A 26,481-nucleotide genomic window follows, 5' to 3' on the forward strand; every position below is an offset into this window, starting at 1 on the left:
TGCACCTGTCCCCACCTGCCGAGCTGACGCTCCACCTGCCTCTCCACGGGAGGCCCAGCTATGCCAGGAATCCCCTCTCCTATCTGCAACTCTGACGCAGCCTGCCAACCCTAAAACCCAAAGGGCAGACCGCAGCGACATCCCCCCGATCCGGGCGACACGACAGGAACGAGGAATTCATGTTCCAGCCACAGCCATGAAGTCAGAAGAGGACGAGTACAACTTTGTGTTCAAAGGTAAGTCCTCTATGCACTGTTAACCCTTCTCTCCCAGTCGCTTTGAAGAACATTTTGGCTCTGCCGAAAAACAAGGGTTTTGTATGAACTTTTGAAAAGTATGGAGTGTATTTCTTTGGTGCAACGGTTAGTCTTACCACCCCTGATTGCACACAATGAGATCGTGTTCTGGAACCTGGCCGTGCCTTCCTCTACATCCTGGCCCTACCTATCTACTGTGGGTGCCCTAGCTTGAGATAAGAGGATCGGAATGTGGATCCACAAATGGCTTCTGCCAGGGCGTGCCGACTGCGGCCAACTGACCGTCCTCAGGGCAGGGAATCTTCCAAGCGATCTGCTGAGCAATGCAGTGAGGAACGTTGGGGAGCCAACAGAGCCATAGGGGCAAGTTCTCCAGGACTTGGCAGATGCCTCCACCCTTTGGAGATGTCCATCCATAACCCCTACTGTCTTTCACTGAGAAGACCTGACCAGGGGCGGACTGACCATTTGGAAACTCGGGCACTGCTCAAGGGCCCGGGGTCAGTAGGGGGCTCCATGAGATGCCCCTGGTACCTTTTTCATAGGCTTTTTGGAGTTTGGGCAAGGACACAGGGGTCCCACGATCCCCTATTGCCTGGGGGCCCCATGAGTTGTCAGTCCGCCCCTGGTGCTTCATTTCCATGTTTTGAAGGATCTACACAGGCTTGTCCTCCAAGATAAATGGTGTCAAAGTTGGATGTTGGGTAGACGCTTAAATATCTTGTACTTCCGAAAAATATCTGGCAATGCTGGAATAATGGCCATCTCTCATTTTCCCATGATCCCCTATTGCCCAGGGGCCCCATGTGTTGTCAGTCCGCCCCTGAACCTGACCCTCTTTGGGTACCAAATCCACGTTTTTCCTACTCAAGTCCCTCTTTTAAGTCTGATGTACGCACCCCTATAAAAATATATTATCGATTTTACGTGTTATACATACACTAAGGAGGGTGTTTATGGAACAATTTGCGGAGCTTTTCCTCCCTAGAAACTGCATGTATATTCATTTTGTGCATATAGGGGCAAAATCGAATATTATTAGGCGATTTTCTCTCCAGGTCGAATGTCATTCATTCATACATAACAGAGTAAATCAGGAAAATTCCCCATTATGGCCACTAGATGGGGCTGACGATCATAGTAAATCAGTATTTTAGTTCCTATGATCATCAGCTCCATCTAATGGCCATAATGTGGTATTTCCCTGATTCATGCCATTCTTTACGAACGATTAACATTTAACCTGCCTAAAAACATTTGATTTTGCGCTCATTTGCACAGAACGAATGTGCAAGCAGTTTCGCACAAGGAATAGCTATGTGAATTTTGTTTTTAGAAATACACTTTCATACGACCTATGAACGATTTTATTTGTTATATTGAAAGGCCTGTATAAAGGATCGGTTAAATAAGGCACCTCTGGGTTTAATCCGGAAATTAATGCATATTACAGCTTTATGAGCTGCATAATTGGGGGTGTGGCCGGGGCGTGTCCTTTATCGACAAACTTTGTGCTTCTCCTTCTCAGAAATTGGGAGAAATGTTTTCCTGCAACTACTGACAAGAAATAATCGTTCAGTCTGGGCAAAAACGGGCAACACCAAGACCAAATGCTGTGCAGTACACAGTATGGCCAAAGATATGCACAAAGGTATGGCCATACCTCTGTGTGGTCGAATTTCGGTGTTTCCCATGAAGGGAACTCTTAATACTACAGTATACAAAGACGTTGTAGATATTTGGGCTCTTCCAACCTTGTGGTAACCGTTTGAAGACCCTTTTCTGTTCCATCATGACTGGGCCTCTGTGTACAAAGACAGCTCCATATAGACATGGTTTGACCAGTTTAGGGTGGAGGAACTCAAGTGTCCTGCACAGAGCTCTGACTTCAACCCTACTGAATACCTTTGGGATGAATTAGGATAGCATTTGTGAGCCAGGTCATCCAACATCAGTACCTGACCTCATAAAGGGTGGCCAACTCTGTAGAGACATGGTTTGACCAGTTTGGTGTGGAGGAATTCAAGTGCCCTGCACACAGTCCTGACCTCAACCCTACTGAACACCTTTGGGATGACATGGAACATAGATTGTAAGCCAGGTCAGTATCTGACCGCATACATGGAGGTCAGTTCCATAAAGTCATTGATTGACCAGTTTGGTGTGGTGTAATACAAGTGGCCTCCTGAGAGCCCTGACCTCAACCCTTCAGAACACCTTTGGGATGACATGGAACACAGATTGTGAGCCAGGTCTTCCATCCAACATCAGTATCTAACCTCATACATGGAGGCCAGTTCCATAAAGACATTGATTGACCAGTTTGGTGTGGTGGAACACAAGTTGTCTCGTGAGAGCCCTGACCTCAACCCTTCAGAACACCTTTGGGATGATTTGGAACACAGATTGTGAGCCAGGTCTTCCATCCAACATCAGTATCTGACCTCATACATGGAGGCCAGTTCCATAAAGTCATTGATTGACCAGTTTGGTGTGGTGTAATACAAGTGGCCTCCTGAGAGCCCTGACCTCAACCCTTCAGAACACCTTTGGGATGACATGGAACACAGATTGTGAGCCAGGTCTTCCATCCAACATCAGTATCTAACCTCATACATGGAGGCCAGTTCCATAAAGACATTGATTGACCAGTTTGGTGTGGTGGAACACAAGTTGTCTCGTGAGAGCCCTGACCTCAACCCTTCAGAACACCTTTGGGATGATTTGGAACACAGATTGTGAGCCAGGTCTTCCATCCAACATCAGTATCTGACCTCATACATGGAGGCCAGTTCCATAAAGACATTGATTGACCAGTTTGGTGTGGTGGAACACAAGTGGTCTCCTGAGAGCCATGACCTCAACCCTTCAGAACACCTTTGGGATGATTTGGAACACAGATTGTGAGCCAGGTCTTCCATCCAACATCAGTATCTGACCTCATACATGGAGGCCAGTTCCATAAAGACACTGATTGACCAGTTTGGTGTGGTGGAACACAAGTGGCCTCCTGAGAGCATTTGTGAGCCAGGTCATCCATCATCAGTACTTGACCTCATAAAGGGTGGCCAACTCTGTAAAGACATGGTTTGACCAGTTTGGTGTGGATGAATTCAAGTGCCCTGCACACAGCCCTGACCTCAACCCTACTGAACACCTTTGGAATGACATGGAACACAGATTGTGAGCCAGGTCTTCCATCCAACATCAGTATCTGACCTCATACATGGAGGCCAGTTCCATAAAGACATTGATTGACCAGTTTGGTGTGGTGGAACACAAGTGGTCTCCTGAGAGCCCTGACCTCAACCCTTCAGAACACCTTTGGGATGACATGGAACACAGATTGTGAGCCAGGTCTTCCATCCAACATCAATATCTAACCTCATACATGGAGGCCAGTTCCATAAAGACATTGATTAACCAGTTTGGTGTGGTGGAACACAAGTGGTCTCCTGAGAGCCCTGACCTCAACCCTTCAGAACACCTTTGGGATGATTTGGAACACAGATTGTGAGCCAGGTCTTCCATTCAACATCAGTATCTGACCTCATACATGGAGGCCAGTTCCATAAAGACATTGATTGACCAGTTTGGTGTGGTAGAACACAAGCGGCCTCCTGAGAGCATTTGTGAGCCAGGTCATCCAACATCAGTACCTGACCTCATAAAGGGTGGCCAACTCTGTAAAGACATGGTTTGACCAGTTTGGTGTGGATGAATTCAAGTGTCCTGCACACAGCCCTGACCTCAACCCTACTGAGCACCTTTGGGATGACATGGAACACAGATTGTGAGCCAGGTCTTCCATCCAACATCAGTATCTGACCTCATACATGGAGGCCAGTTCCATAAAGACATTGATTGACCAGTTTGGTGTGGTGGAACACAAGCGGCCTCCTGAGAGCATTTGTGAGCCAGGTCATCCATCATCAGTACTTGACCTCATAAAGGGTGGCCAACTCTGTAAAGACATGGTTTGACCAGTTTGGTGTGGATGAATTCAAGTGCCCTGCACACAGCCCTGACCTCAACCCTACTGAACACCTTTGGGATGACATGGAACACAGATTGTGAGCCAGGTCTTCCATCCAACATCAGTATCTGACCTCATACATGGAGGCCAGTTCCATAAAGACATTGATTGACCAGTTTGGTGTGGTGGAACACAAGTGGTCTCCTGAGAGCCATGACCTCAACCCTTCAGAACACCTTTGGGATGACATGGAACACAGATTGTGAGCCAGGTCTTCCATCCAACATCAATATCTAACCTCATACATGGAGGCCAGTTCCATAAAGACATTGATTGACCAGTTTGGTGTGGTGGAACACAAGTGGCCTCCTGAGAGCCCTGACCTCAACCCTTCAGAACACCTTTGGGATGATTTGGAACACAGATGTGGTGAGCCAGGTCTTCATCTAACATCAGTACCTGACCTCACAAATGTTCTTTTGGCTGGATAGACAAATATACTCCCAGACAAACTCCAAAATCTTCTGGAAAGCCTTCCGAAAAGATTGGAGGATGTTAAACAGGTTTTCTAAGCCCAAGTCTAAGCTACTAGTGTCACCACTTAGGCAACGAGAAATCTGCCACAAGTACTCTAAGCTTGTCAGTCTAAATCCGGCCATACACGGGTCGAATTCCGAAAGAAATTTATTTCGAAAATCTTTTATAAGCACTGTTAGTGGGTCACAGAAATGGATGATTTTCGTGTGGCCATCGAATTTAAGTTATTGGGCATGTTGGAAATGTTTTGAAAAATGAACGAATTTCGAATCAATGATGGGAAAATTATGCGGGAAATAAAAACAAAAAAGAAATGAGCCTTAGCTGTGACCTGGAAAGAACAGAAAATTCTTGGCCACGAAAATTCTTTTCTGTAGCAACATGGGGGGAAATTGAAGGCTCGGTTGGCCGAATTTCGAAATCAATGGTGGCGCCATCGGGTTACAAAATGCACGAAAATTCAGATTTTCTAAAGAAAATTAGTTTGGAATTTGACCCCTCTATGGCGTGCATAAGATATTAGTGCAATCTGCAACTGTTGATCCAGCCTTTCTCAACCATTCCAGTATGGAGGAACCCTTGATTTAACGTTCCGATCCCAGGGAACCCCTGTTAAAACTTTCTATATCTACAACTCACGATATATTAGTGAGATGGTCATTGGGAAGAATTACCGAATTAACTAAAAAGACCAGTGGTGTCAGTGGGAACTGAGAGGCAGAAAGTACTCATTGCTCAAGGAACCCTTACCAACCTCTGGAGGAACCCTAGGGTTTCATGGTTGAAAGCCTCGGTCTTTGCTTCTGGTGTCACCACTGAAAGCAGTAGTAAAGTCCGCTTTGTGGTTTTAACCTACAGGTAAGCTCAGAATACAGCTTACTCGTAGTAAAATGAGATATTCGCTGTTTTGGCATCTGGTGGCATCAACGGCGCATACTCCTTCAAGGAATGGCATACCATGCAGTTCCTTCAGAGCATTGTGCCGTGGCCTGTGACTCCCGCGTGCATGCACAGGAGTGGCGTCATCGAGGCTTGGCCATTCAAGCTACCAGAGCTCGGGAACCCAGAAGGGAGACCGGGTGACGATGGAAGCCTTGTCAACGGTGACAGCGCATGGCTGGAGGGCTTCGATCTAAGGTAAGTATTTCATCATATGCTATTATGCGATGCATCCCACATGGAAGAAAAATATACTTGAAATCAGGGGCGGACTGACCATTTGGAAACTCAGGCACTGCCGGAGGGCCTGGGGTCAGTAGGGGGCCCCATGAGATGCAAAAAAGAGGGGTTTGTGAAAAGAGATTCACAGAAAAGCGGCTACATAATGAATAGAACGTGACACTCAGAAAATTTCCAAAAATTATGCTTTATTACACATATATAGATATGACATATGGGCATATGCCCTGGTTTACCATCACCTCAGTATGAGACAATAACACACAGACCTAAAACCATATAAAATGACATCAAGACCGGTCTAAATGCATGTGCAACAGAAAGAATGACTTCAAGAGTCTAATACCTCTGCAGCGCAAGCACATAGGTGAACACTTCCATGGGGAGGTGTATCCAAAAATTGTACCATAAGTATACCATAATATTGAATATATAATAAGTGACCATATCAATCTAGTGAATCCCAATAAGGGAATCCAAAAATTATACTATGGATATATATGTATATCACATGTATGCAAGGCAGCAGCACAAAAGGCGTGAAGAAGAGAACAATAGGCCTAGGGCCTGTATGGAAAAAGACATAAATGTCCAATAAATGATACAATGCATTCCTGTGCCAGCACACGTGGTTGGGGCCCATTCATCTGTAATATGAACAGCTGTATCTCAGAGCTTTTGAATGAAAATAAGCCCCCGTTATTCCCAGGATGGGAGAAAAGATGCAAATAGCAACATTCTGCTTGAAATGGTGTCTTCACCACTGTTTGTGGACTACACACCACCTTTTGTAGAAAAAACAACAAGACATATCCCAAGGTATCTTCTGCTTGTAGAAATATATATGGTGTTATATCCTGTGTCCTACATAAAGCACCATGATGTCCCCATCCTGTAGTAAAACAAATAATGTGGGAAGTCACTGACAGAGCTTACACTCAATAAGATATATAGATCATATAGATCACAGAGGATCATATATCTAATGTCCCGCAACAATCCACTCACCACCTGTGCTGTGGAAAATGAGAATAAAAGAAATGTCCTTCATGGGTATTGCCATACACGGCCACAGAGACCAGGGAGCCACCGCTGACATCCACCGATATACCGCGGGCTCCAGCCCCCTCTTGGCGCTTGTGCTGCTCACACTTGCCTCATGGCATGTGAAGATGGCTTCCTCCTCATGGACCAGCGTGCGTTCCACCTAGTGCGCATGACCGGAAGTGACGTAACTGACGTATGACGTCAACGCGTTTCGCCGATGGGCGTATCTCACTCAGCTTCGTTGGTCCTGACGAAGCTGAGTGAGATACGCCCATCGGCGAAACGCGTTGACGTCATACGTCAGTTACGTCACTTCCGGTCATGCGCACTAGGTGGAACGCACGCTGGTCCATGAGGAGGAAGCCATCTTCACATGCCATGAGGCAAGTGTGAGCAGCACAAGCGCCAAGAGGGGGCTGGAGCCCGCGGTATATCGGTGGATGTCAGCGGTGGCTCCCTGGTCTCTGTGGCCGTGTATGGCAATACCCATGAAGGACATTTCTTTTATTCTCATTTTCCACAGCACAGGTGGTGAGTGGATTGTTGCGGGACATTAGATATATGATCCTCTGTGATCTATATGATCTATATATCTTATTGAGTGTAAGCTCTGTCAGTGACTTCCCACATTATTTGTTTTACTACAGGATGGGGACATCATGGTGCTTTATGTAGGACACAGGATATAACACCATATATATTTCTACAAGCAGAAGATACCTTGGGATATGTCTTGTTGTTTTTTCTACAAAAGGTGGTGTGTAGTCCACAAACAGTGGTGAAGACACCATTTCAAGCAGAATGTTGCTATTTGCATCTTTTCTCCCATCCTGGGAATAACGGGGGCTTATTTTCATTCAAAAGCTCTGAGATACAGCTGTTCATATTACAGATGAATGGGCCCCAACCACGTGTGCTGGCACAGGAATGCATTGTATCATTTATTGGACATTTATGTCTTTTTCCATACAGGCCCTAGGCCTATTGTTCTCTTCTTCACGCCTTTTGTGCTGCTGCCTTGCATACATGTGATATACATATATATCCATAGTATAATTTTTGGATTCCCTTATTGGGATTCACTAGATTGATATGGTCACTTATTATATATTCAATATTATGGTATACTTATGGTACAATTTTTGGATACACCTCCCCATGGAAGTGTTCACCTATGTGCTTGCGCTGCAGAGGTATTAGACTCTTGAAGTCATTCTTTCTGTTGCACATGCATTTAGACCGGTCTTGATGTCATTTTATATGGTTTTAGGTCTGTGTGTTATTGTCTCATACTGAGGTGATGGTAAACCAGGGCATATGCCCATATGTCATATCTATATATGTGTAATAAAGCATAATTTTTGGAAATTTTCTGAGTGTCACGTTCTATTCATTATGTAGCCGCTTTTCTGTGAATCTCTTTTCACAAACCCCTCTTTTTTGAATGCCTTTTTTGGCTACTGAATAGAAACCGAATATTGGGTGACATGATAACTTAACTGATAACCTCTTAACAATTACCTTTAGTATATAGGCCCCATGAGATGCCCCTGGTACCTTTTTCATAGGCTTTTTTGAGTTTGGGCAAGGACACAGGGGCCCCATGATCCCCTATTGCCCGGAGGCCCAATGAGTTGTCAGTCCACCCCTGCTTGAAATATAAAATATTATTTTTATATTTATTAATATATATATATATATATATATTTATTTTTTAAATATATATAATTTATATATTCTTCAGATTTTTTTTAACATATAAAAAAAGTCATTTTAACATATATTTTTACATATATTTGTAAATGCATTCCAAAAATGTAGATTTGTATTTTTAAAGACATACAGTATATTTTAAATGTATTTTTAAAAATATTTGTCATATATTTTGTAATAAAAACGCATTTCAAAATACAGTGTGTATATATATATATATATATATATATATATATATATATATATATTATGTATAAATTTATATAAATATATTTTTAAATATATTGAATATGGCCAAAATTTTAGCATTCCACATATATGTCAATATATTTGGGAAGAATATTTTTAAAATATATTTAAAATATATTTTTCATCCATATGGGATACTAGCACATTATGCCATTGCCTTGCGGGGGATTTTTATAAAAAAAAAAGTCATTTTAACATTTAACATATACAGTATTTCTACATATATTTGTAAATGCATTCCAAAAATGTAGATTTGTATTTTTAAAAATTTTTTTCGTATATTTTGTAATAAAAAATATATATTTTTCTTCCATGTGGGATACTAGCACATTATGCCATTGCCTTGCGGGGGATTTATTTTTTCTACTACCACTTTAAAGCAATGAGCAATGCGCAGGAAGGCAGAGGATAAAGGCCGATGAACGGCAGATAGCGATCTACGCCCAGTCATTAATCCATTGCTGACTCTAGGCTGGCTTTGTGATCTTTGCCTCACTTGTACACACCTAGGTCAGATGTGTTTGTACTGCGAGGGAGCGGATCTGCCCAGCAATCCTCAGACAGAAACCACAAAGAATTTACTGGATTCTGTGCAGCAAAGATTGTTATTGTATTATGATACTAGGCTCCTCTCCCGGACTGGAACAGCTCGCTCTTGATTTCACCGCACACTGTGAGCTTCTCACAATGTGCATTAAAAGCTTCAGCATGTCAGCTAGAGCTCCGCCTCATTTCCTGGCCGGAGGACGTCCAGCATCATCTAGGTCTTTCCTCCTCAGCCTGACTGTCTCTGGCCCGTCCCCTTTCATTCATTGGATTTCAGTTCTTTCAATCATGGAGGCTCAGCTCCACATGTGGGAGTTTGCATGCAAATGCAGCCTGTCTAGGAACACCCACTCCTTCAGACTGACCCATCAAATAATTTTTTATTTTTGCATAACTCCTCCCACTGCTTGCATCATGGCTGAGGGCTCTTGAGTGGAGTACTGATGTTCTTAGCCCCTCCCACCAGCCATGATCTGCCTGCATTAAATAGAAAAGCACAGGGACCTAGTTGTCTTGCTGCCTGTGAATGTTCCCTACATTGGTGGTCTTTGAGAAGGATGCTTCTTACATTGGCAGTCAGAAAAAAAGAATGCTCCTTACATTGGTGGTCTTTCAGAAGAATGCTCCTTACATTGGCGATCAGTGAGAAGAATGCTCCTTACATTGGTGGTCAGTGAGAAGAATGCACCTTACATTGGTGGTCATTGAGAAGAATGTCCCTTACATTGGTGGTCAGTGAGAAGAATGCACCTTACATTGGTGGTCATTGAGAAGAATGCTCCTTACATTGGTGGTCATTGAGAAGAATGTCCCTTACATTGGGGTCAGTGGGAAGAATACTCCTTACATTGGTGGTCAGTGAGAAGAATGTTCCTTACATTGGTTTTCTTTCAGAAGAATGATCCTTAAACTGATGGTCTTTGAGAAGAATGCTCCTTCCATTGGTGGTCTTTGAGAAGAATGTTCCCTACTTTGGTGATCTTTAAGAAGGATTCTCCCTACATTGTTGGTCTTTGAGTAGGATGCTTCTTACATTGGCGGTCAGAAAAAAAGAATGCTCCTTACATTGGTTTTCTTTCAGAAGAATGCTCCTTACATTGGTTTTCTTTCAGAAGAATGCTCCTTAAACTGATGGTCTTTGAGAAGAATGTTCCTTACATTGGTGGTCTTTGAGAAAAATGTCCCTTACATTGGTGGTCAGTGAGAAGAATGCCCCTTACATCGGTGGTTATTGAGAAGAATGTTCCTTACATTGGTTTTTTTTCAGAAGAACGATCCTTAAACTAATGGTCTTTGAGAAGAATGCTCCTTCCATTGGTGGTCTTTGAGAAGAATGTTCCCTACTTTGGTGATCTTTAAGAAGGATTCTCCCTACATTGATGGTCTTTGAGAAGAATGCTCCTCATACAGTATTGGTTGTCTTTGAGAATAATGCTCCTTAAATTGGTGGTCTTTCAGAAGGATTCTCCCTACATTAGAGGTCTTTGAGATTAATGCTTTTTAAATTGGTGGTCCGTGAGAAGAATGCTCCTTACATTGGTGGTCTTTGAGAAAAATGCTCCTTACATTGGTGGTCCGTGAGAAGAATGCTCCTTACATTGGTTGTCTTTACGAATAATGCTCCTTACACTTGTGGTCTTTGGGAGGAATGCCACCCTTACAGATAGCTAAAAAGATATCTGCTGGCAGCAGTTGTATATCTGAGAGCCATAAATTGCCGTTGTTCAAGGAACCCCTAGCAACTTCTGGAAGAACCCAATCTGAGAAGGGCTGGCCTAGGCTCTACAAATTGCACCCATCAATAAGATTGTATAAATTATCTGATCACTTACAGTATATATCTGAAAATAAAAAAACGATGATCAAACAGGGTTGCGTTTCCCTTTATCCAGTTCTTGACTTTATCCTAGGTCCTACAGAGTCAACAAGCTGATGATAGTCATCTCAGGAAGTATTTACCGACAAACTCAGCCTAGCCTGTAAAATTTGTCTTGGCATTATACCTTCAGATACAATCTCCGAGACCTTCATCCACTCCAAGTTGTCTTTTTCAGGAAACTCTGATCAATTTTGCATGTGTACTTCTTATGACATCATCCTACACATGGTCAGGGGCGGACTGACAACTCATGGGGCCCCCAGGCAATAGCGGATCATGGGGCCCCTATGTCCTTGTCCACACTCAAAGCACACCCAAAAAAGCCTATAAAAGGTATCAGGGGCATTTCATGGGGCCCCCTACTGACCCCGGGCCCTCGGGCAGTGCCAGAGTGCTCGAATGGTCAGTCCACCCCTGCATATGGCCATACACTGTACTATCTGATTGTACAATCTACCTTCAACTATGTAATGTAGGGGCCTACCAGACTGGATACCAATAGAATGGGTTGTGTAGGTGTGTCCTTATAGCCAGGGTTCATTCTAGGTTGGCTAGGGGTTTCTTAGGCTGTGGATAACTAACCTCCGATATGATGGTGACTGCATTGCTCCAGATCCAATGCTACTTGGTAGAGCCAGCAGGAGGACTACAAGGGTGTCATTCTGGCCACCCCAGTTAGGGCAGCATTGTTCCCACTTACCACCACCAATGTAAAGGGCATTTTCCCAATGACCCCAATGGGCTAATCTTACCAGGGGTTCCCTGGGATCTGAAAGGTTTCCTCTGTCTATAAAGGTTTGAGAAAGGTTGGGGTCGCCACATTTTCTAAGCAAAGGGCCAGTTTATTGCCCTTTAGGTTTGGGGGGGGGGCCAAACTGTGGCCAGGGGGAGTACAAAATGCTCCAGCATCAGTGACATATCATTGGTTTTATTGGGAGGAATAGTGCCCTATTGTTGATATCAATTAGAAGAATAGTGCCCCATTGATGGTGTCAGTAGGGGGAATGGTGCTCATCATTGGTGTCAGTTGGTAGAACAGTGCTCCAAGGGCCAGATAAAGACAAGCAAAAGGCCACGTCTGGCCCCCAGGACACAGTTTGGAGACCACTGGTAAAGTGTATGGCCAGCCTAAGGACCACCATAGCACAAGAGCGCTCCTCACCAACAATCAGTGATGAGTTTGCTATACAGGGCAGACAAAGCGACTATATATGCGAGTGCAATCACTGCTACAATCGCTAATTCCAGTGACTAGCAGGTAACACTTTAGCCCCCATTCGCACTTATGGGCCTTTTTCTAAAAAAAAAAAAAAAAAATACTCAAGCATTGGCACAGCAGTCACAAATAATTCCCGTAATTTTCCCAGTAGGTTTGTTTCCTATGATTGTCAACTCCAACTAGTGGCCATAATGAGGTATTTTCCTGAAATACTGCAATAAAAAAAAAATGCCTTATGGCCACTAGATGGAGCTAATCATTGGAAATAATCCTGTTAGACATATTTGTGATGGCTGTCATTTACACGGAAACTTTTAAAAATTTTTTTTTTTTTTTAGGGCCTGCTTATTCAGGTGCATTATTTACTTTCCATGGGTCCTCAATGCAACAGGCTACTTTGTGTTGCAGCTCTCTGAAAATGCATGGCAATGCACAAACAAATTTTTCTATGGCATTTTCACCTGCATAAGTGTGAAAGGGCCCATGTGCTGTGGTGTATTGCAATACCATTATGATACCTGTCTGTAGGTGCCAAACAGGACTGTACGACCATTCTCAACACTGCCCTTGAGATTGTTGATCCAGGGAATATCACATTGTCTCCTGGGGGGTCAAGAAGGAATTTATTTTAACCGCTTTAGCAAAGTGGACAATACTTTACAGGATTTTTTGCCTTCCTCTGTAACAGCGGTGGGTTCCTCTGGATCAATTATTGGTTCCTCTAGATCAACAGTATTCTGTAGGGTTTCCATTTTTTTTACTTGAGCAAAGTGGACCATACTTTATAGGATTTTTTGCCTTCCTCTGGATCAACTGTGGGTTCCTTTGTATAAATTATGGGTTCCTCCAGATCAACTGTGGGTTCCTTTGTATAAATTATGGGTTCCTTCAGATCAACTGTGGGTTCCTTTGTATAAATTATGGGTTCCTCCAGATCAACTGTGGGTTCCTTTGTATAAATTATGGGTTCCTCCAGATCAACTGTGGGTTCCTTTGTATAAATTTTGGGATCCTCCAGATCAACTGTGGGTTATTTATTTATTTCAGGTACTTATATAACACCATAAATTTACATATATATATTGCCCATCAGTCCCTAATCCTCAAGGGGTGTACAATCTAAGGTCCCTAATCCTCAAGGGGTGTACAATCTAAGGTTCCTAATCCTCAAGGGGTGTACAACCTAAGGCCCCCAACTCACATTCATACATATACATACTAGGGCCAATTTAGACAGGATCCAATTCACCTACAAGCATGCCTTTGGAGCGTGGGAGGAAACCGGAGTACTTGGAGGAAACCCACACAGGCACAGGGAGAACATGCAAACTCCAGGCAGGTGGTGCTGTGGTTGGGCTTTGAACCAACGACCCTAGTACTGCCAGGCAGAAGGGCTAACCATTTAGCCACTGTGCTGTGGGTTTCTCTGTGTCAACTGTGGGTTCCTCTGGATCAACGGTGAGTTTCTCTGTATCAACTGTGGGTTCCTCTGGGTCAAATGTGGGTTCCTCTGTGTCAACTGTGGGTTCCTCTGTATCAACTATGGGTTCATCTGTGTCAACTGTGGGTTCCTCTGTGTCAATTGCTGATTCTTCTGGATCAAGTGTGGGTTTCTCTGTATCAACTGTGGGTTCCTCTGTAATAATTGTGGGTTATTCTGTGTCAACTGTGGGTTCCTCTGTGTCAATTGTGGGTTCCTCTGTGTCAATTGCTGATTCCTCTGGATCAAGTGTGGGTTTCTCTGTGTCAACTGTGGGTTTCTCTGTATAAACTATGGGTTCATCTGTGTCAGCTGTGGTTTCCTCTGGATCAACTGTGGTTCATCTGTGTCAACTGTGGGTTTCTCTGTATAAACTATGGGTTCATCTGTGTCAGCTGTGGGTTCCTCTGGATCAACTGTGGTTCCTCTGTGTCAATTGTGGGTTCCTCTGTGTCAACTGTGGGTCCCTCTGTGTCAATTGTGGATTCGTCTGGATCAAGGGTGGGTTCCTCTGTAATAATTGTGGGTTATTCTGTGTCAACTGTGGGTTCCTCTGTGTCAATTGTGGATTCCTCTGGATCAAGTGTGGATTTCTCTGTGTCAACTGTGGTTTTCTCTGCATCAACTATGAGTTCCTCTGTAACAACTGTGGGTTCTTCTGTGTCAGCTGTGGGTTCCTTTGTGTCAATTGTGGGTTCCTCTGTGTCAATTGTGGATTCCTCTGGATCAACTGTGATTTCCTCTGTATCAACTGTGGGCTCCCCTGTATCAACTGTGGGTTCTTCTGTAGCAACCATGGATTCCTCTGGCTCAATTGTCGGTTCCTCTGGATCAACTGTGGGAATAGGATTCTGTAAGGTTTTCCATTTATTTATTTTTTTTCTACTGGTTTACTTCAACCTAGCTAACCATGGATCTTGGTCAACAGAGGAGCACCCACCAGTCTCCCTTGGGATGCCTGTTCTGACCATTCAAGGACCCTTTCACTGCTCAGACAGGCTCTCCTCCATCACTTACTGCATTCAAACAGTTAACCTCACCCACAGTCTGCCTCAGGCTTTCCCCATCGACTCCAAACCTAACCAAACGGCTCCAAACCTAACCACACCCACGTTTGGAAGTGGCCCACCCAAACCCTGTCTGTATCTATTTGGGGCTCACCCACTTGTGCCCCCCTTTCCAATGATCACAATGAATGCTTTAACAGTGCAGTATCTCAAATAAGGGTGATACTGTGATCCTGAGACACCTTGACCCAAACAGGTCCGAAATGTGGGGCTGTCTTGGCAAGTCCGGACATCTATGTCTTTTCCGTGTCACTTACAGTATTACGGTACTTCTGGTACTATCTTTAGCTTACAGATGTTTAATACATCTCTTAGAAACCCCAAAATCATACTAAGGGAGGGGGAGGAGTCATTGCTTTGACTCATTCAATTGCGTGTGTAAATTTCAGCTTGAGCTATTGAGCTCTGTTTTTTTTTTTTTTCAACAGTGGAGCCAATGAGAGCCTGTAGAATGTGAAAAAGGGGCTGAGAGCTCCACCTGCTGGCTGAAAATAAAAATGCATAACATTAGTATACAAAATCTCATATTTACCTTACAAAATGTTATTTTTTTTTAGTTCTTATTATAGAAAATAAGACTAGAAGACGTATACAATCCACTATACATTAGTGACCACAGCTCGTTATTGGTCACCGCTAAGGACAGAGTACTTTAAAATGCAAAGATTTGATTTGCCATGAATAATTATTACTGGTGTTTTTTAAAATCCCCTCTTCGTTCTCCGCAGTGGTTTTGATCGGTGAGTCTGGAGTGGGCAAAACCAACCTCCTCTCCCGCTTCACCCGCAACGAGTTCAACCATGACAGCCGCACCACCATCGGGGTGGAGTTCTCTACGCGCACTCTGACGCTGGATGGGCAATTGGTGAAGGCGCAGATCTGGGACACGGCCGGACTGGAGCGCTATCGAGCAATCACATCCGCGTAAGTCCAGACTCGGCCGTGTGGCATAACCCGCATGCTCTACTTACCTGATAGACATGTAGCTTGAAGAAAGAGTCCTTTAGCACCCAAAGCGAAAAGATCAAAGTGCACCCTGTCATGGCATGAGCTGTGAACTACATCAGCAGCATAGGATGCAGGTCCTGCCCTTTCTGCACCCCCTTCCTTCTGAAGCGCCCAAGGCTTCAGCCTCTTCTGCCTACCCCTTGGCACAACCCTGGATAAAGGGGTTTCATGTTGTTACTCACTGTAACAGCCTCTACAAAAATTCTTTCTCCTACTGGTTAGCAGCTGGGTGGTTAGAACCCAACTACAAAAATGAAGGCCCAACCCGTTCTGAAGTGCCAAGGCTGCCGCCTCTTCTGCTTACCCCTTGGCCCAACCCTGGATAAAGGGTTTTCATGTTGTAACAGCCTCTACAAAATGTTCTTCTCCTACTGGTTAGCAGCTGGGTGGTTAGAACCCAACTACAAAAATGAAGGCCCAACCCGTTCTGAAGTGCCAATGCTGCCACCTCTTCTGCTTACCCCTTGGTCCAAACTTGGATAAAGGGTTTTCATGTTGTAACAGCCTCTACAAAAATGTTTTCCTCCTACTGGTTAGCAGCTGGGTGGTCAGAACCCAACTACAAAAATGAAGGCCCAACCCTTCTGAAGTGCCATGGCTGCTGCCCCTTCTGCCTACCCTTTGGCCCAACCCTGGATAAAGGGTTTTAATGTTGTAATAGCCTCTACAAAATGTTTTTCTCCTACTGGTTAGCAGCTGGGTAGTTAGAACCCAACTACAAAAATGAAGGGCCAACCCATCCTGAAGTGCCAAGGCTGCCGCCTCTTCTGCCTACCCCTTGGCCCAAACCTGGATAAAGGGTTTTCATGTTGTAACAGCCTCTACAAAAAAATTTTCCTCCTACTGGTTAGCAGCTGGGTGGTCAGAACTCAACTACAAAAATGAAGGCCCAACCCTTCTGAAGTGCCATGGCTGCTGCCCCTTCTGCCTACCCTTTGGCCCAACCCTGGATAAAGGGTTTTCATGTTGTAACAGCCTCTACAAAATTTTTTTCTCCTACTGGTTAGCAGCTGGGTGGTTAGAACCCAACTACAAAAATGAAGGCCCAACCCGTTCTGAAGTGCCAATGCTGCCGCCTCTTCTGCTTACCCCTTGGCCCAACGCTGGATAAAGGGTTTTCATGTTGTAACAACCTCTACAAAAATTTTTTCTCCTACTGGTTAGCAGCTGGGTGGTTAGAACCCAACTACAAAAATGAAGGGCCAACCCGTTCTGAAGTGCCCATACTGCCGCCTCTTCTGCCTACCCCTTGGCCCAACCCTGGATAAAGGGTTTTCATGTTATAACAGCCTCTACAAAAAAATTTTTTCCTACTGGTTAGCAGCTGGGTGGTTAGAACCCAACTACAAAAATGAAGACCCAACCCGTTCTGAAGTGCCAAGGCTGCCGCCTCTTCTGCCTACCCCTTGGCCCAACCCTGGATAAAGGGTTTTAATGTTGTAACAGCCTCTACAAAAATGTTTTCTCCTACTGGTTGGCAGCTGGGTGGTTAGAACCCAACTACAAAAATGAAGGGCCAACCCGTCCTGAAGGGCCAAGGCTGCGCCACTTCTGCCTACCCCTTGGCCCAACCCTGGTAAAGGGTTTTCATGTTGTAACAGCCTCTACAAAATTTTTTGCTCCTACTGGTTAGCAGCTGGGTGGTTAGAACCCAACTACAAAAATGAAGGCCCAACCCGTACTGAAGTTCCAAGGCTGCGCCACTTCTGCCTACCCCTTGGCCCAACCCTTGCAACGGGTTTTCATGTTGTAACAGCCTCTGCAAATTTTTTTTCTCTTACTGGTTAGCTGCTGGGTGGTTAGAACCCAACTACAAAAATTAAGGCTCAACCCGTTCTGAAGTTCAAAGGCTGCAGGCTGGGTTTTCATGTTGTTACTCACTATAACTCAGCCTTCACAATTTTTTTGTTTTCCTACTAGTTGGTAGCTGGGCGGTTAAAGCACAACTACAAAAAAGAACATTCAACCCCTTTAAGCATTTCCTAGCACTCTGCAGCTGTTGGAAACATTGCCAGAGACTTGTATGAATTGCATTGTTTCCTGATGGGACTGTACACTGGACTGCTTGGGGCACGTTATAAAAAATCGCCTGAATGCAGCGTTTCACTAGAATATTCCATCATCTCCACCTGTTGTTGTATTTGCTCATAAAACAATCGCAACGTGTCCAGAAATATCACAAGATGCTTGAAAAATGCTCAGGAAATGCTACAGAGAATGCTTCTAAATGCCTGTTCAAAAATTCTGTATTTATGGAAAATTGAGAATCACAGCAGCTGCAAATGCCTTTGCAAACCAAGATCTTACCTTCTAAACGTAGCAGTGACATCATCACTGTGCTGTACATAGCCTGTGCAGAGAGCAGAGCTGTGGGAGGGGCCAAGCGGGCAGCACCCACTATAGAAAACTACAGGAGGGGGCGGAGACGAGACCAATCTACCTGCACAAGTTGAGAAAGCAGCAGTGACTGGTCTTTAGTACAGGAAGGCATAGAGAGGAAGCTTGCTGGGACCCGTCGCACTGCATGGAGTAAGCCTGCCGGAGTGAGTAATAAGGTAAATATTACACCTTAGTCCTTTAACCCAAGATCTAATGAGCATTCAACCCTTGCAGTTTCAGGAGGCCCCTTTTTTTTTTTTTAGCTTCAAGTGGTGTTTTATGACTCTTTCCTTAATTTGCAACAATATTATTTTAGGTCATATTGCCTTTAAGGAGCTGTCTGATCACCCTGGTTCCATTTCTAGTTACTACAGGGGTGCCGTCGGAGCACTTTTGGTGTACGACATCACCAAGCACCAGTCCTACGACAGCATAGAGCGCTGGCTGAAGGAGCTGTATGACCATGCAGATGCCAGTATCATTGTCATGTTGGTGGGCAACAAGAACGACCTGGCAGATGAAGCTCGCGAAGTGCCCTCCGAGGAAGCCAAGATGTATGCAGGTAACCACGAGTGGGCGCTACAACATCACTGGACTATACCATATGACTAAAGTTTAGGGACACCCCTCTAAATTACTGAGTACCCAGTAAAGGGTTCTCATAATACTACAGCATTTAAAGAAATTTTAAAAAATTGTTCTTGCCCAATCTTGTGGTGACAGTTTGGGGAAGGTCCTTTTCCTGTTCCACCATGATGGTGCTTCTGTGTACAAAGCCAGCTCCACAAAGACATGGTTTGACCAGTTTGGTGTGGAGAGACTCAAGTGGCCTACACAGAGCCCAGACATCAACCCTGCTGAACACCTTTGGGATGAGTTGAAATGGTGATGGTGATCCAGGTTTTCCTATTCAACATCTGATGTCATAAATGGTGGCCAGCTCCATAAAGACATGGTTGGACCAATATAAGTATAAGTATGGTATAGACCTCAACCCTACCTTTTGAATGAATTGTAACATTGATTGTGAACCAGGTCTTCTCATCCAACATCAGCCTCATAAATGGTGGCCAGCCTCAAAAAGACATGGAACTCAAATGTCCTGCACAAAGCCCTGACCTCAACCCTACTGAACATCATTAATTGAATTGGAACACTGATGGTGAGCCAGGTCTTCTACGCTAACATCAGTACTAGACCACATAAATGATGGCCAGTTTCATAAAGACATGGTTTTACCAGTTTGGTTTGGAGGAACTCAAGATGCCTGCACAGAACCCTGACCTTCAACTCTACTGAAATAGAACATTGAGTGTAAACCAGGTCTTCCCATCCAACATCAGTACCTGGCCTTACAAATGGTGGCCAGCTCCATAAAGACATGGTCTGACCAGTTTGGTGTGGAGGAACTCGAGTGTCCTGCACAGAACCCAACCTCAACTCTACTGAACATCTTGAATTGGAACACCTACGGTGAGCCAGGTGTTCTCATCCAACATCAGTACCTGACCTCACAGGTCTTCTTTTGGATGAATGGGCAATTGTGGAGAATCCTCCCAGAAAAGTAGAAGCATACTATCAAAGAGGGTCAACTCCATATTAATGCCCATGGGTTCGGAATGGTATGTCCAACAAGTTCATATAGGTGTGCTGCTCAGGTGTCCAGAAATTTTGGCCATATAGTGTATCTTGCCTAGTGTATTTCTGTCCTGTACCCTAATTTATACACATATGAGTTATATACATTATGGCTGTCATAAGGAAGTTCTCCAATCTGTCAACATGCCTCCTCTGTTAACTGCTGATCTGCAGCAGCTGAACATTTGCCTAATCACAAACTCGCCCACTTCCAAAATTACAGGCTGTTTTGCTATGTGCGTGTTTAACGCCAGCAGAGCATTGATCAATCAATGGGCAGGTCAGGAATCATTTTTTTATCTATTACAGTAATGTAGTTTTGGCTCTTATGTATTTTTTTATGCAGTTTGAGTTAAAGGCGAAATCCTCTTTAATTCTTTTTTTTTTACTTCTGTTAACAGACAGCAATGGACTGTTGTTCATAGAGACCTCTGCGCTTGATTCAACCAATGTGGAACTGGCTTTCGAAACAATCCTTAGAGGTGAGGGCAGTCAATGTGCTCCAGTCTATGACTTTGTCTAGGCTGAGATGATATCATCAGTCTACTACAGGCAAGAGGAAGTCTTTCATCCAGGGGTGGACTGACAACTCATGGGGCCCCCGGGCAATAGGGGATCATGGGGCCCCTGCGTCCTTGCCCAAACTCAAAAAAGCCTATGAAAAGGGTACCAGGGGCATCTCATGGGGCCCCCTACTGACCCCGGGCCCTCGGGCAGTGCCTGAGTTTTCAAATGGTCAGTCCGCCCCTGCTTTCATCAGTCTGGTACTGAAGAGGTTAAGTGCATGGTTCATGTACGAAATGTGTATTTTAGTATACTGTATGTGTGCAGAAGGGTTAATGTTCAACTGTACGCCATAAATTACAACCTCCAAGTTTAAATACATCATCTGCCTCCGCATTCCAAGAACGTATCCTATGAGGGATGTATTCAGGTATCCTCTGCATGAGTTCCACCACAAATATGTTTGTGCTATTTGTACTCCGACCAAAGGAACAGCACAGCGAGAGCTTTTCTTAGAATACCACTCCAGAGCCTGTGCTCGGTACTGAATACTGAAGTGGTCTTCTAAGAAAAGCTCGTGATGTGCCATCCATTAGGTCAAAGTACAAACGGCACAAACATAATTGTGGTGGAAGTCACGTAGTGGATAAGTGGACACATACCTTATAATACATCCTTGGTATAGGGAAGCAGGTAATGCATAAAACCTTGTGGGTAACACATTAGTATGCTTTTATATATAAAAGAATTGCATCGCTATTCATCCAATGAAACTGCTGCACATTTATATGTGAGAATGGGGCTAAATCAATTGTTCTCCTCTTATTTCTTCTACAAGTTGCAAGTTATTCATTAATAGAAAAAAATGGTTTAGGAAAATACCTCATTATGGCCTTTTTAGATGGAGCTGAGGGTTATAAAAAGTACAGACTTTCCTATGATCCTAAACTCCATCTAGTGACCTCCGATCCATCTAGTGGTCTAGCTTCATCTACAGCTCCCTATCGTGGTTTAGCTCCATCCTCCTTTCCATCTCATGGTCTACCTCCATCTCATGGTCTACCTCCATCCTCAACTTTATCTAGCGATGTAGCTCTATGCTCAGCTCCAGCTTGTGGTCTAGCTCCATCCTCAGATCCATCTTGTGGTCTAGCTCCATCCTCAGCTCCATTAGTGGTTTAGCGCCATCTTGTTGTCTAGCTTCTTCCTCAACTCCATCTAGTGGTCTAGCTCCATCTCGTAGTCTAGCTCCATCATTGGCTCCATTTAGTGGTCTAGCTCCATCCTCAACTCCATCTTGTGGCCTAGCTACATCCTCAGATCAATCTAGTGGTTTAGCTTCATCCTCAGATCCATCTAGTAGTCTAGCTCCATCCTCAGCTCCATTTAGTGATCTAGCTCCATCTTGTGGTCTAGCTTCTTCCTTAACTCCATCTATGGGTCTAGCTCCATCCTCATCTCCATCTTGTGGTCTAGCTCCATCATCGGCTCCATCTGGTGGTCTAACTCCATCCTCAGCTCCCTTTATTGGTCTAGCTCCATCCTCAACTCCATCTTTTGGTCTAGCTTCATCCTCAGCTCCATCTTGTGGTCTATTTCCATCTAGTGGTCTGGCTCTGTCCTCAGCTCCATCTCATGGTCTAGCTCCATCCTCAGCTCCATCTCATGGTCTAACTCCATCCTCAACTTCATCTAGTGGTCTAGCTCAATCCTCAGCTCCATCTAGTGTTCTATCACTATCCTCAGCTCCATCTTGCTATCTAGCTCCATCCTCAGCTCCACCTCATGGTCTAGCTCCATCTCATGGTCTAGCTCCATTCTCAGCTCCCTTTAGTGGTCTAACTTCATCCTCAGCTCCATCTCGTGGTCTAGTTCCATCCTTGACTGCATTTCATGGTCTAGCTTCATACTCAGCTCAAGTTAGTGTTCTTGCTCCATCCTCAGCTCCATCCTATGGTCTAGCTCCATCCTCAGCTCCATCCCATGGTCTGGCTCCATCCTCAGATCTATTTAGTGGTCTTGCTCCATCCTCAGCTCCATTTAATGGTCTAGCTCTATCCTTAGCTTCATCTCATGGTCTAGCTTCCTCTTAAGCTCCATTTAGTGGTCTAGATCCATCTTCAGCTCCATCTTGTGGTCTAGCTCCATCCTCAACTTCATCTAGTGGTATAGCTCAATCCTCAACTCCATCTAGTGGTATAGCTCCATCCTCATCTCCATCTACTGGCCATAATCAACCTTAGAGTTACTAAAATCTTAAGGCCTGACCAAATCAATCAGTATCCATTTAGGCAGACCTTTCACTACATAGTTGGTGATTCTAAATTATCTGATACAGTTAGATAATGTAATTATATTTCCTATTATCTTAAGCTTCATCTAGTGGTCTCAGATCCATCTAGTGATCTAATTCCATCCTCAGCTCCATTTAGTGGTCTGGCTCCTTTCTCAACTCCAACTAGAGGACTAGCTGCATCCTCAGCTCTTTCTCGTGGTCTAGCTCCATCCACAGCTCCTTCTTGTGGTCTAGCTCCATCCGCAGCTCCTTCTTGTGGTCTAGCTCCATCCGCAGCTCCTTCTCATCATCTAGCTCAATCCTCAGCTCTATCTCATGGTCTAGCTCCATCCTCAGCTCCATCTCATGGTCTAGTCCCATCATGTGGTCTAGCTCCATCCTCAGCTCCTTTTGTGGTCTAACTCAATCCTCAGCTCTATCTCGTTGTCTAGCTCTATCCTTAGCTCCGTCTCATGGTCTAGTCCCATCCTCAGATCCATCTACTGGTCATAATCAACCTTAGATTTACCATAATTATAAGACCTGACCTTAACTATCCAATCAATTTGTATCCAGTTAGGCAGACCTTGCACATCATAGTTGGTGATTCTAATTGAATTGGTACAGTTAGATTATAAAATGTGGCAAAGTTTAGACTTGTCTCTTCTTATGTTCTAGACATTCACAGGAGGGTTCTGAGGAACAAAGGTGAAACCCCAAAAGAGAACACAGTTGTCTTATCCAACCAACCCAATCAAGGTCAATCTGAAGGCCAAATAGCAGAAGATAGAAAATCCTGCTGTCGAAACGTCTGATTCCAGAATAATATGTTTGATCAAGATGTGTTGGATTTCAGGATCAACTCAAGAGCCAGTGGAGGACCACCAAATGAAGACCATCATGTCATGGTCAAGAAGAACATTTCTATGCCATCAACCTGCCAATGTTAATATCATGTATGGTGGTCTTATTGTTTTTTCTAATTATGACATCAACGTTGAATGGTTCACATGAAACCATCTTCAAGTTTATCATCTCTTCAACCAACAATGACCAGTGAAGTCTGCCAAGTAGAAACTGAGGCAACATTCTCCAACATCCCTGGAAGTATGGGCTCAGATTTCCAGATTGTCCCCCGAGACCACAGCCTCTATGACGTCCTTATAAAAATTTAGTGTTGATGGTTCCATGATTCACTGGCATTTAAAGGGCTGAAGGGTGTAAATAGTTATACTATGTGAAAAGTCTATGGAAACAATTCAAAAATGTGTTTTTAAAGATTCTCGTGTGTCTACGTAGGAAATTTGAAATCTGTTGGCTTATTATTCTGTTATTTGCCATTAAAATCTAGCTGAAGGCATTTTTTTTAGTTTTGAATAGAGTGAAGAGGGATTAGAACCCCTGTCAGGCTTTTATTTCTGTCTGTGTCCCCATTAGGGAGATTCACTCTATTAGTTCTGGTGACCATTATCCCTGGAATTGAAAGTGAAAGAAGATCCCAAATTTTGGGATGTCACCAGAACAGGAATAGAGTAGAAATCTTCTAACAAAGACACCAGTTCTGATGACTACCAGGGATTTCCCTAATTTCAGAGAACTTTCCTCTCACTTCCTGTTTTTGCAATGGGACAGGAAGTGTCCTGGTGACTGTTATCCACCAGAAGTGAAAGAGGATCCTAAATTTTGGGTTTTCATCAAAACAGGAATATCAATGGAAGCAAAAGAAGATCCCAAAGGGGAAATTCTTCCATTGCGGACACTAGTTTTGGTGACAATTAGGGATTTTCCTCACTTTGGAAGGATTTTCCCTCACTTCCTGTTGTGGCTATGGGACAGTAAGTGTCCTGGTGACTGTTATCCACCAGAAGTAAAAGAGGATCCTAAATTTTGGGTTTTCATCAAAACAGGAATATCAATGGAAGCAAAAGAAGATCCCAAAGGGGAAATTCTTCCATTGCGGACACTAGTTTTGGTGACAATTAGGGATTTTCCTCACTTTGGAAGGATTTTCCCTCACTTCCTGTTGTGGCTATGGGACAGTAAGTGTCCTGGTGACTGTTATCCACCAGAAGTGAAAGAGGATCCTAAATTTTGGGTTTTCACCAAAACAGGAATATCAATGGAAGTAAAGAAGATCCCAAAGGGGAAATTCTTCCATTGTGAGCAGTAGTTCTGGTGACATTTAGGGATTTCCCTCACTTTGGAAGGATTTTCTCTCACTTCCTGTTGTGGCTATGAGACAGTAAGTGTCCTGGTGACTGTTATCCACCAGAAGTAAAAGAGGATCCTAAATTTTGGGTTTTCACCAAAACAGGAATATCAATGGAAGTAAAGAAGATCCCAAAAGGGAAATTCTTCCATTGCGGACACTAGTTCTGGTGACAGTTAGGGATTTCCCTCACTTTGGAAGGATTTTCCCTCACTTCCTGTTGTGGTTGTGGGACTGGAAGTGTTGTAATGTCTGTTATCCACCAGAAGTGAAAGAAGATCCTAAATTTTGGTCACCAAGACAGGAATAGGGGAGAAATCTTCCAATGAGGACACTACTTTCAGTGACTACCAGGAATATCCATCATTTTGGAGGGATTTCCTCTCACTTCCTGTGTTGGCCATAGGACAGGAAGTGAGGTAAAATCTCCCCCTTGTAACCCTTCCCTACTTTACCCAACATGAAGTAAAAGCTTTGCCTTCAGTTCAACTTTAAGACTAGAGGCAGCTGGTGGTATTTTCTATGCCGGAATGTTATTAAAGAGGACCAGTCACCTTGGGACTCCAGCACGAATCTGAAGGTTAAGTCTTGATTTATTTGAACCATTCAGGCTTATCTATGCAACATATATAAATATTTTACTAAAGCTGGCCATACACCAGTAGAATTTTATTTGAAAATATTTGTTTTTGAAACGTTTGTTGTAAAGCACTGCTTATTATAAACAATTGCCATGTTTTCCCCCCATAAAATATTCATTTTGCTTTAAGTTTCATCCATTTTTTTACATCTCTCTGGACCGGCTTCCTGAAGGTCACAATGGTGGACCGTGTGTGTTGGCACCAGTAGGACACGTGACAACGCAGGACCACAACTGGGAGACAGTTGTCACTCTATACCAGGAAATGTCTAAGCAAAGACCTTCTTGGCAGGACCACCAGGCATTATTTTCTTGAAAGCTGCAGAAAAAAACTTTGAAGATTTCTGAAATGGCATGAACATGGTAAAGCTTAGTGATTACTTTTAAATCTACTTTGAGTATAGGACAGCGGTTCTCAACCTGGGGGTCGCGATCCCTTTGGGGGTCGAACGACACTTTCACAGGGGTCGCCTAAGACCATCGGAAAACACATATTTCCGATGGCCTTAGGAACCGAGACACCGCTCCTCTATCCGTCTCCAGGTGTGGGCGGGATGACATGCCGTCCCTGTCATCTGGACACACCCCCGGGATCAATCCTTCGCTGGTGATTGGCCGCCGGAACTGTAGCTCAGGAGAGGCACACAGGCGGCCAATCACCAGCGAGGAGGTGGAGCTT

At 44.1% G+C, this 26,481-nt stretch overlaps 1 protein-coding gene across 1 annotated transcript; it reads left to right on the top strand.

Annotated features, from left to right (window-relative positions):
• Positions 1-25,931, top strand: RAB25 (RAB25, member RAS oncogene family). Its single transcript, XM_089657020.1, has 5 exons — positions 1-236; positions 15,878-16,073; positions 18,902-19,098; positions 20,576-20,656; positions 23,632-25,931. The coding sequence occupies exons 1-5, from the start codon at positions 197-199 to the stop codon at positions 23,766-23,768; spliced, it is 651 nt and encodes a 216-aa protein (XP_089513146.1). The 5' UTR covers positions 1-196; the 3' UTR covers positions 23,769-25,931.
• The last annotated feature ends 550 nt before the right edge of the window (positions 25,932-26,481 follow it).

The sequence above is a fragment of the Staurois parvus genome, unplaced genomic scaffold (genome assembly GCF_062004578.1).
Source record: "Staurois parvus isolate SC_StPar_1 unplaced genomic scaffold, SC_StPar_1.0 ptg000956l, whole genome shotgun sequence".
NCBI classification, from domain to species: Eukaryota; Metazoa; Chordata; class Amphibia; order Anura; family Ranidae; genus Staurois; species Staurois parvus.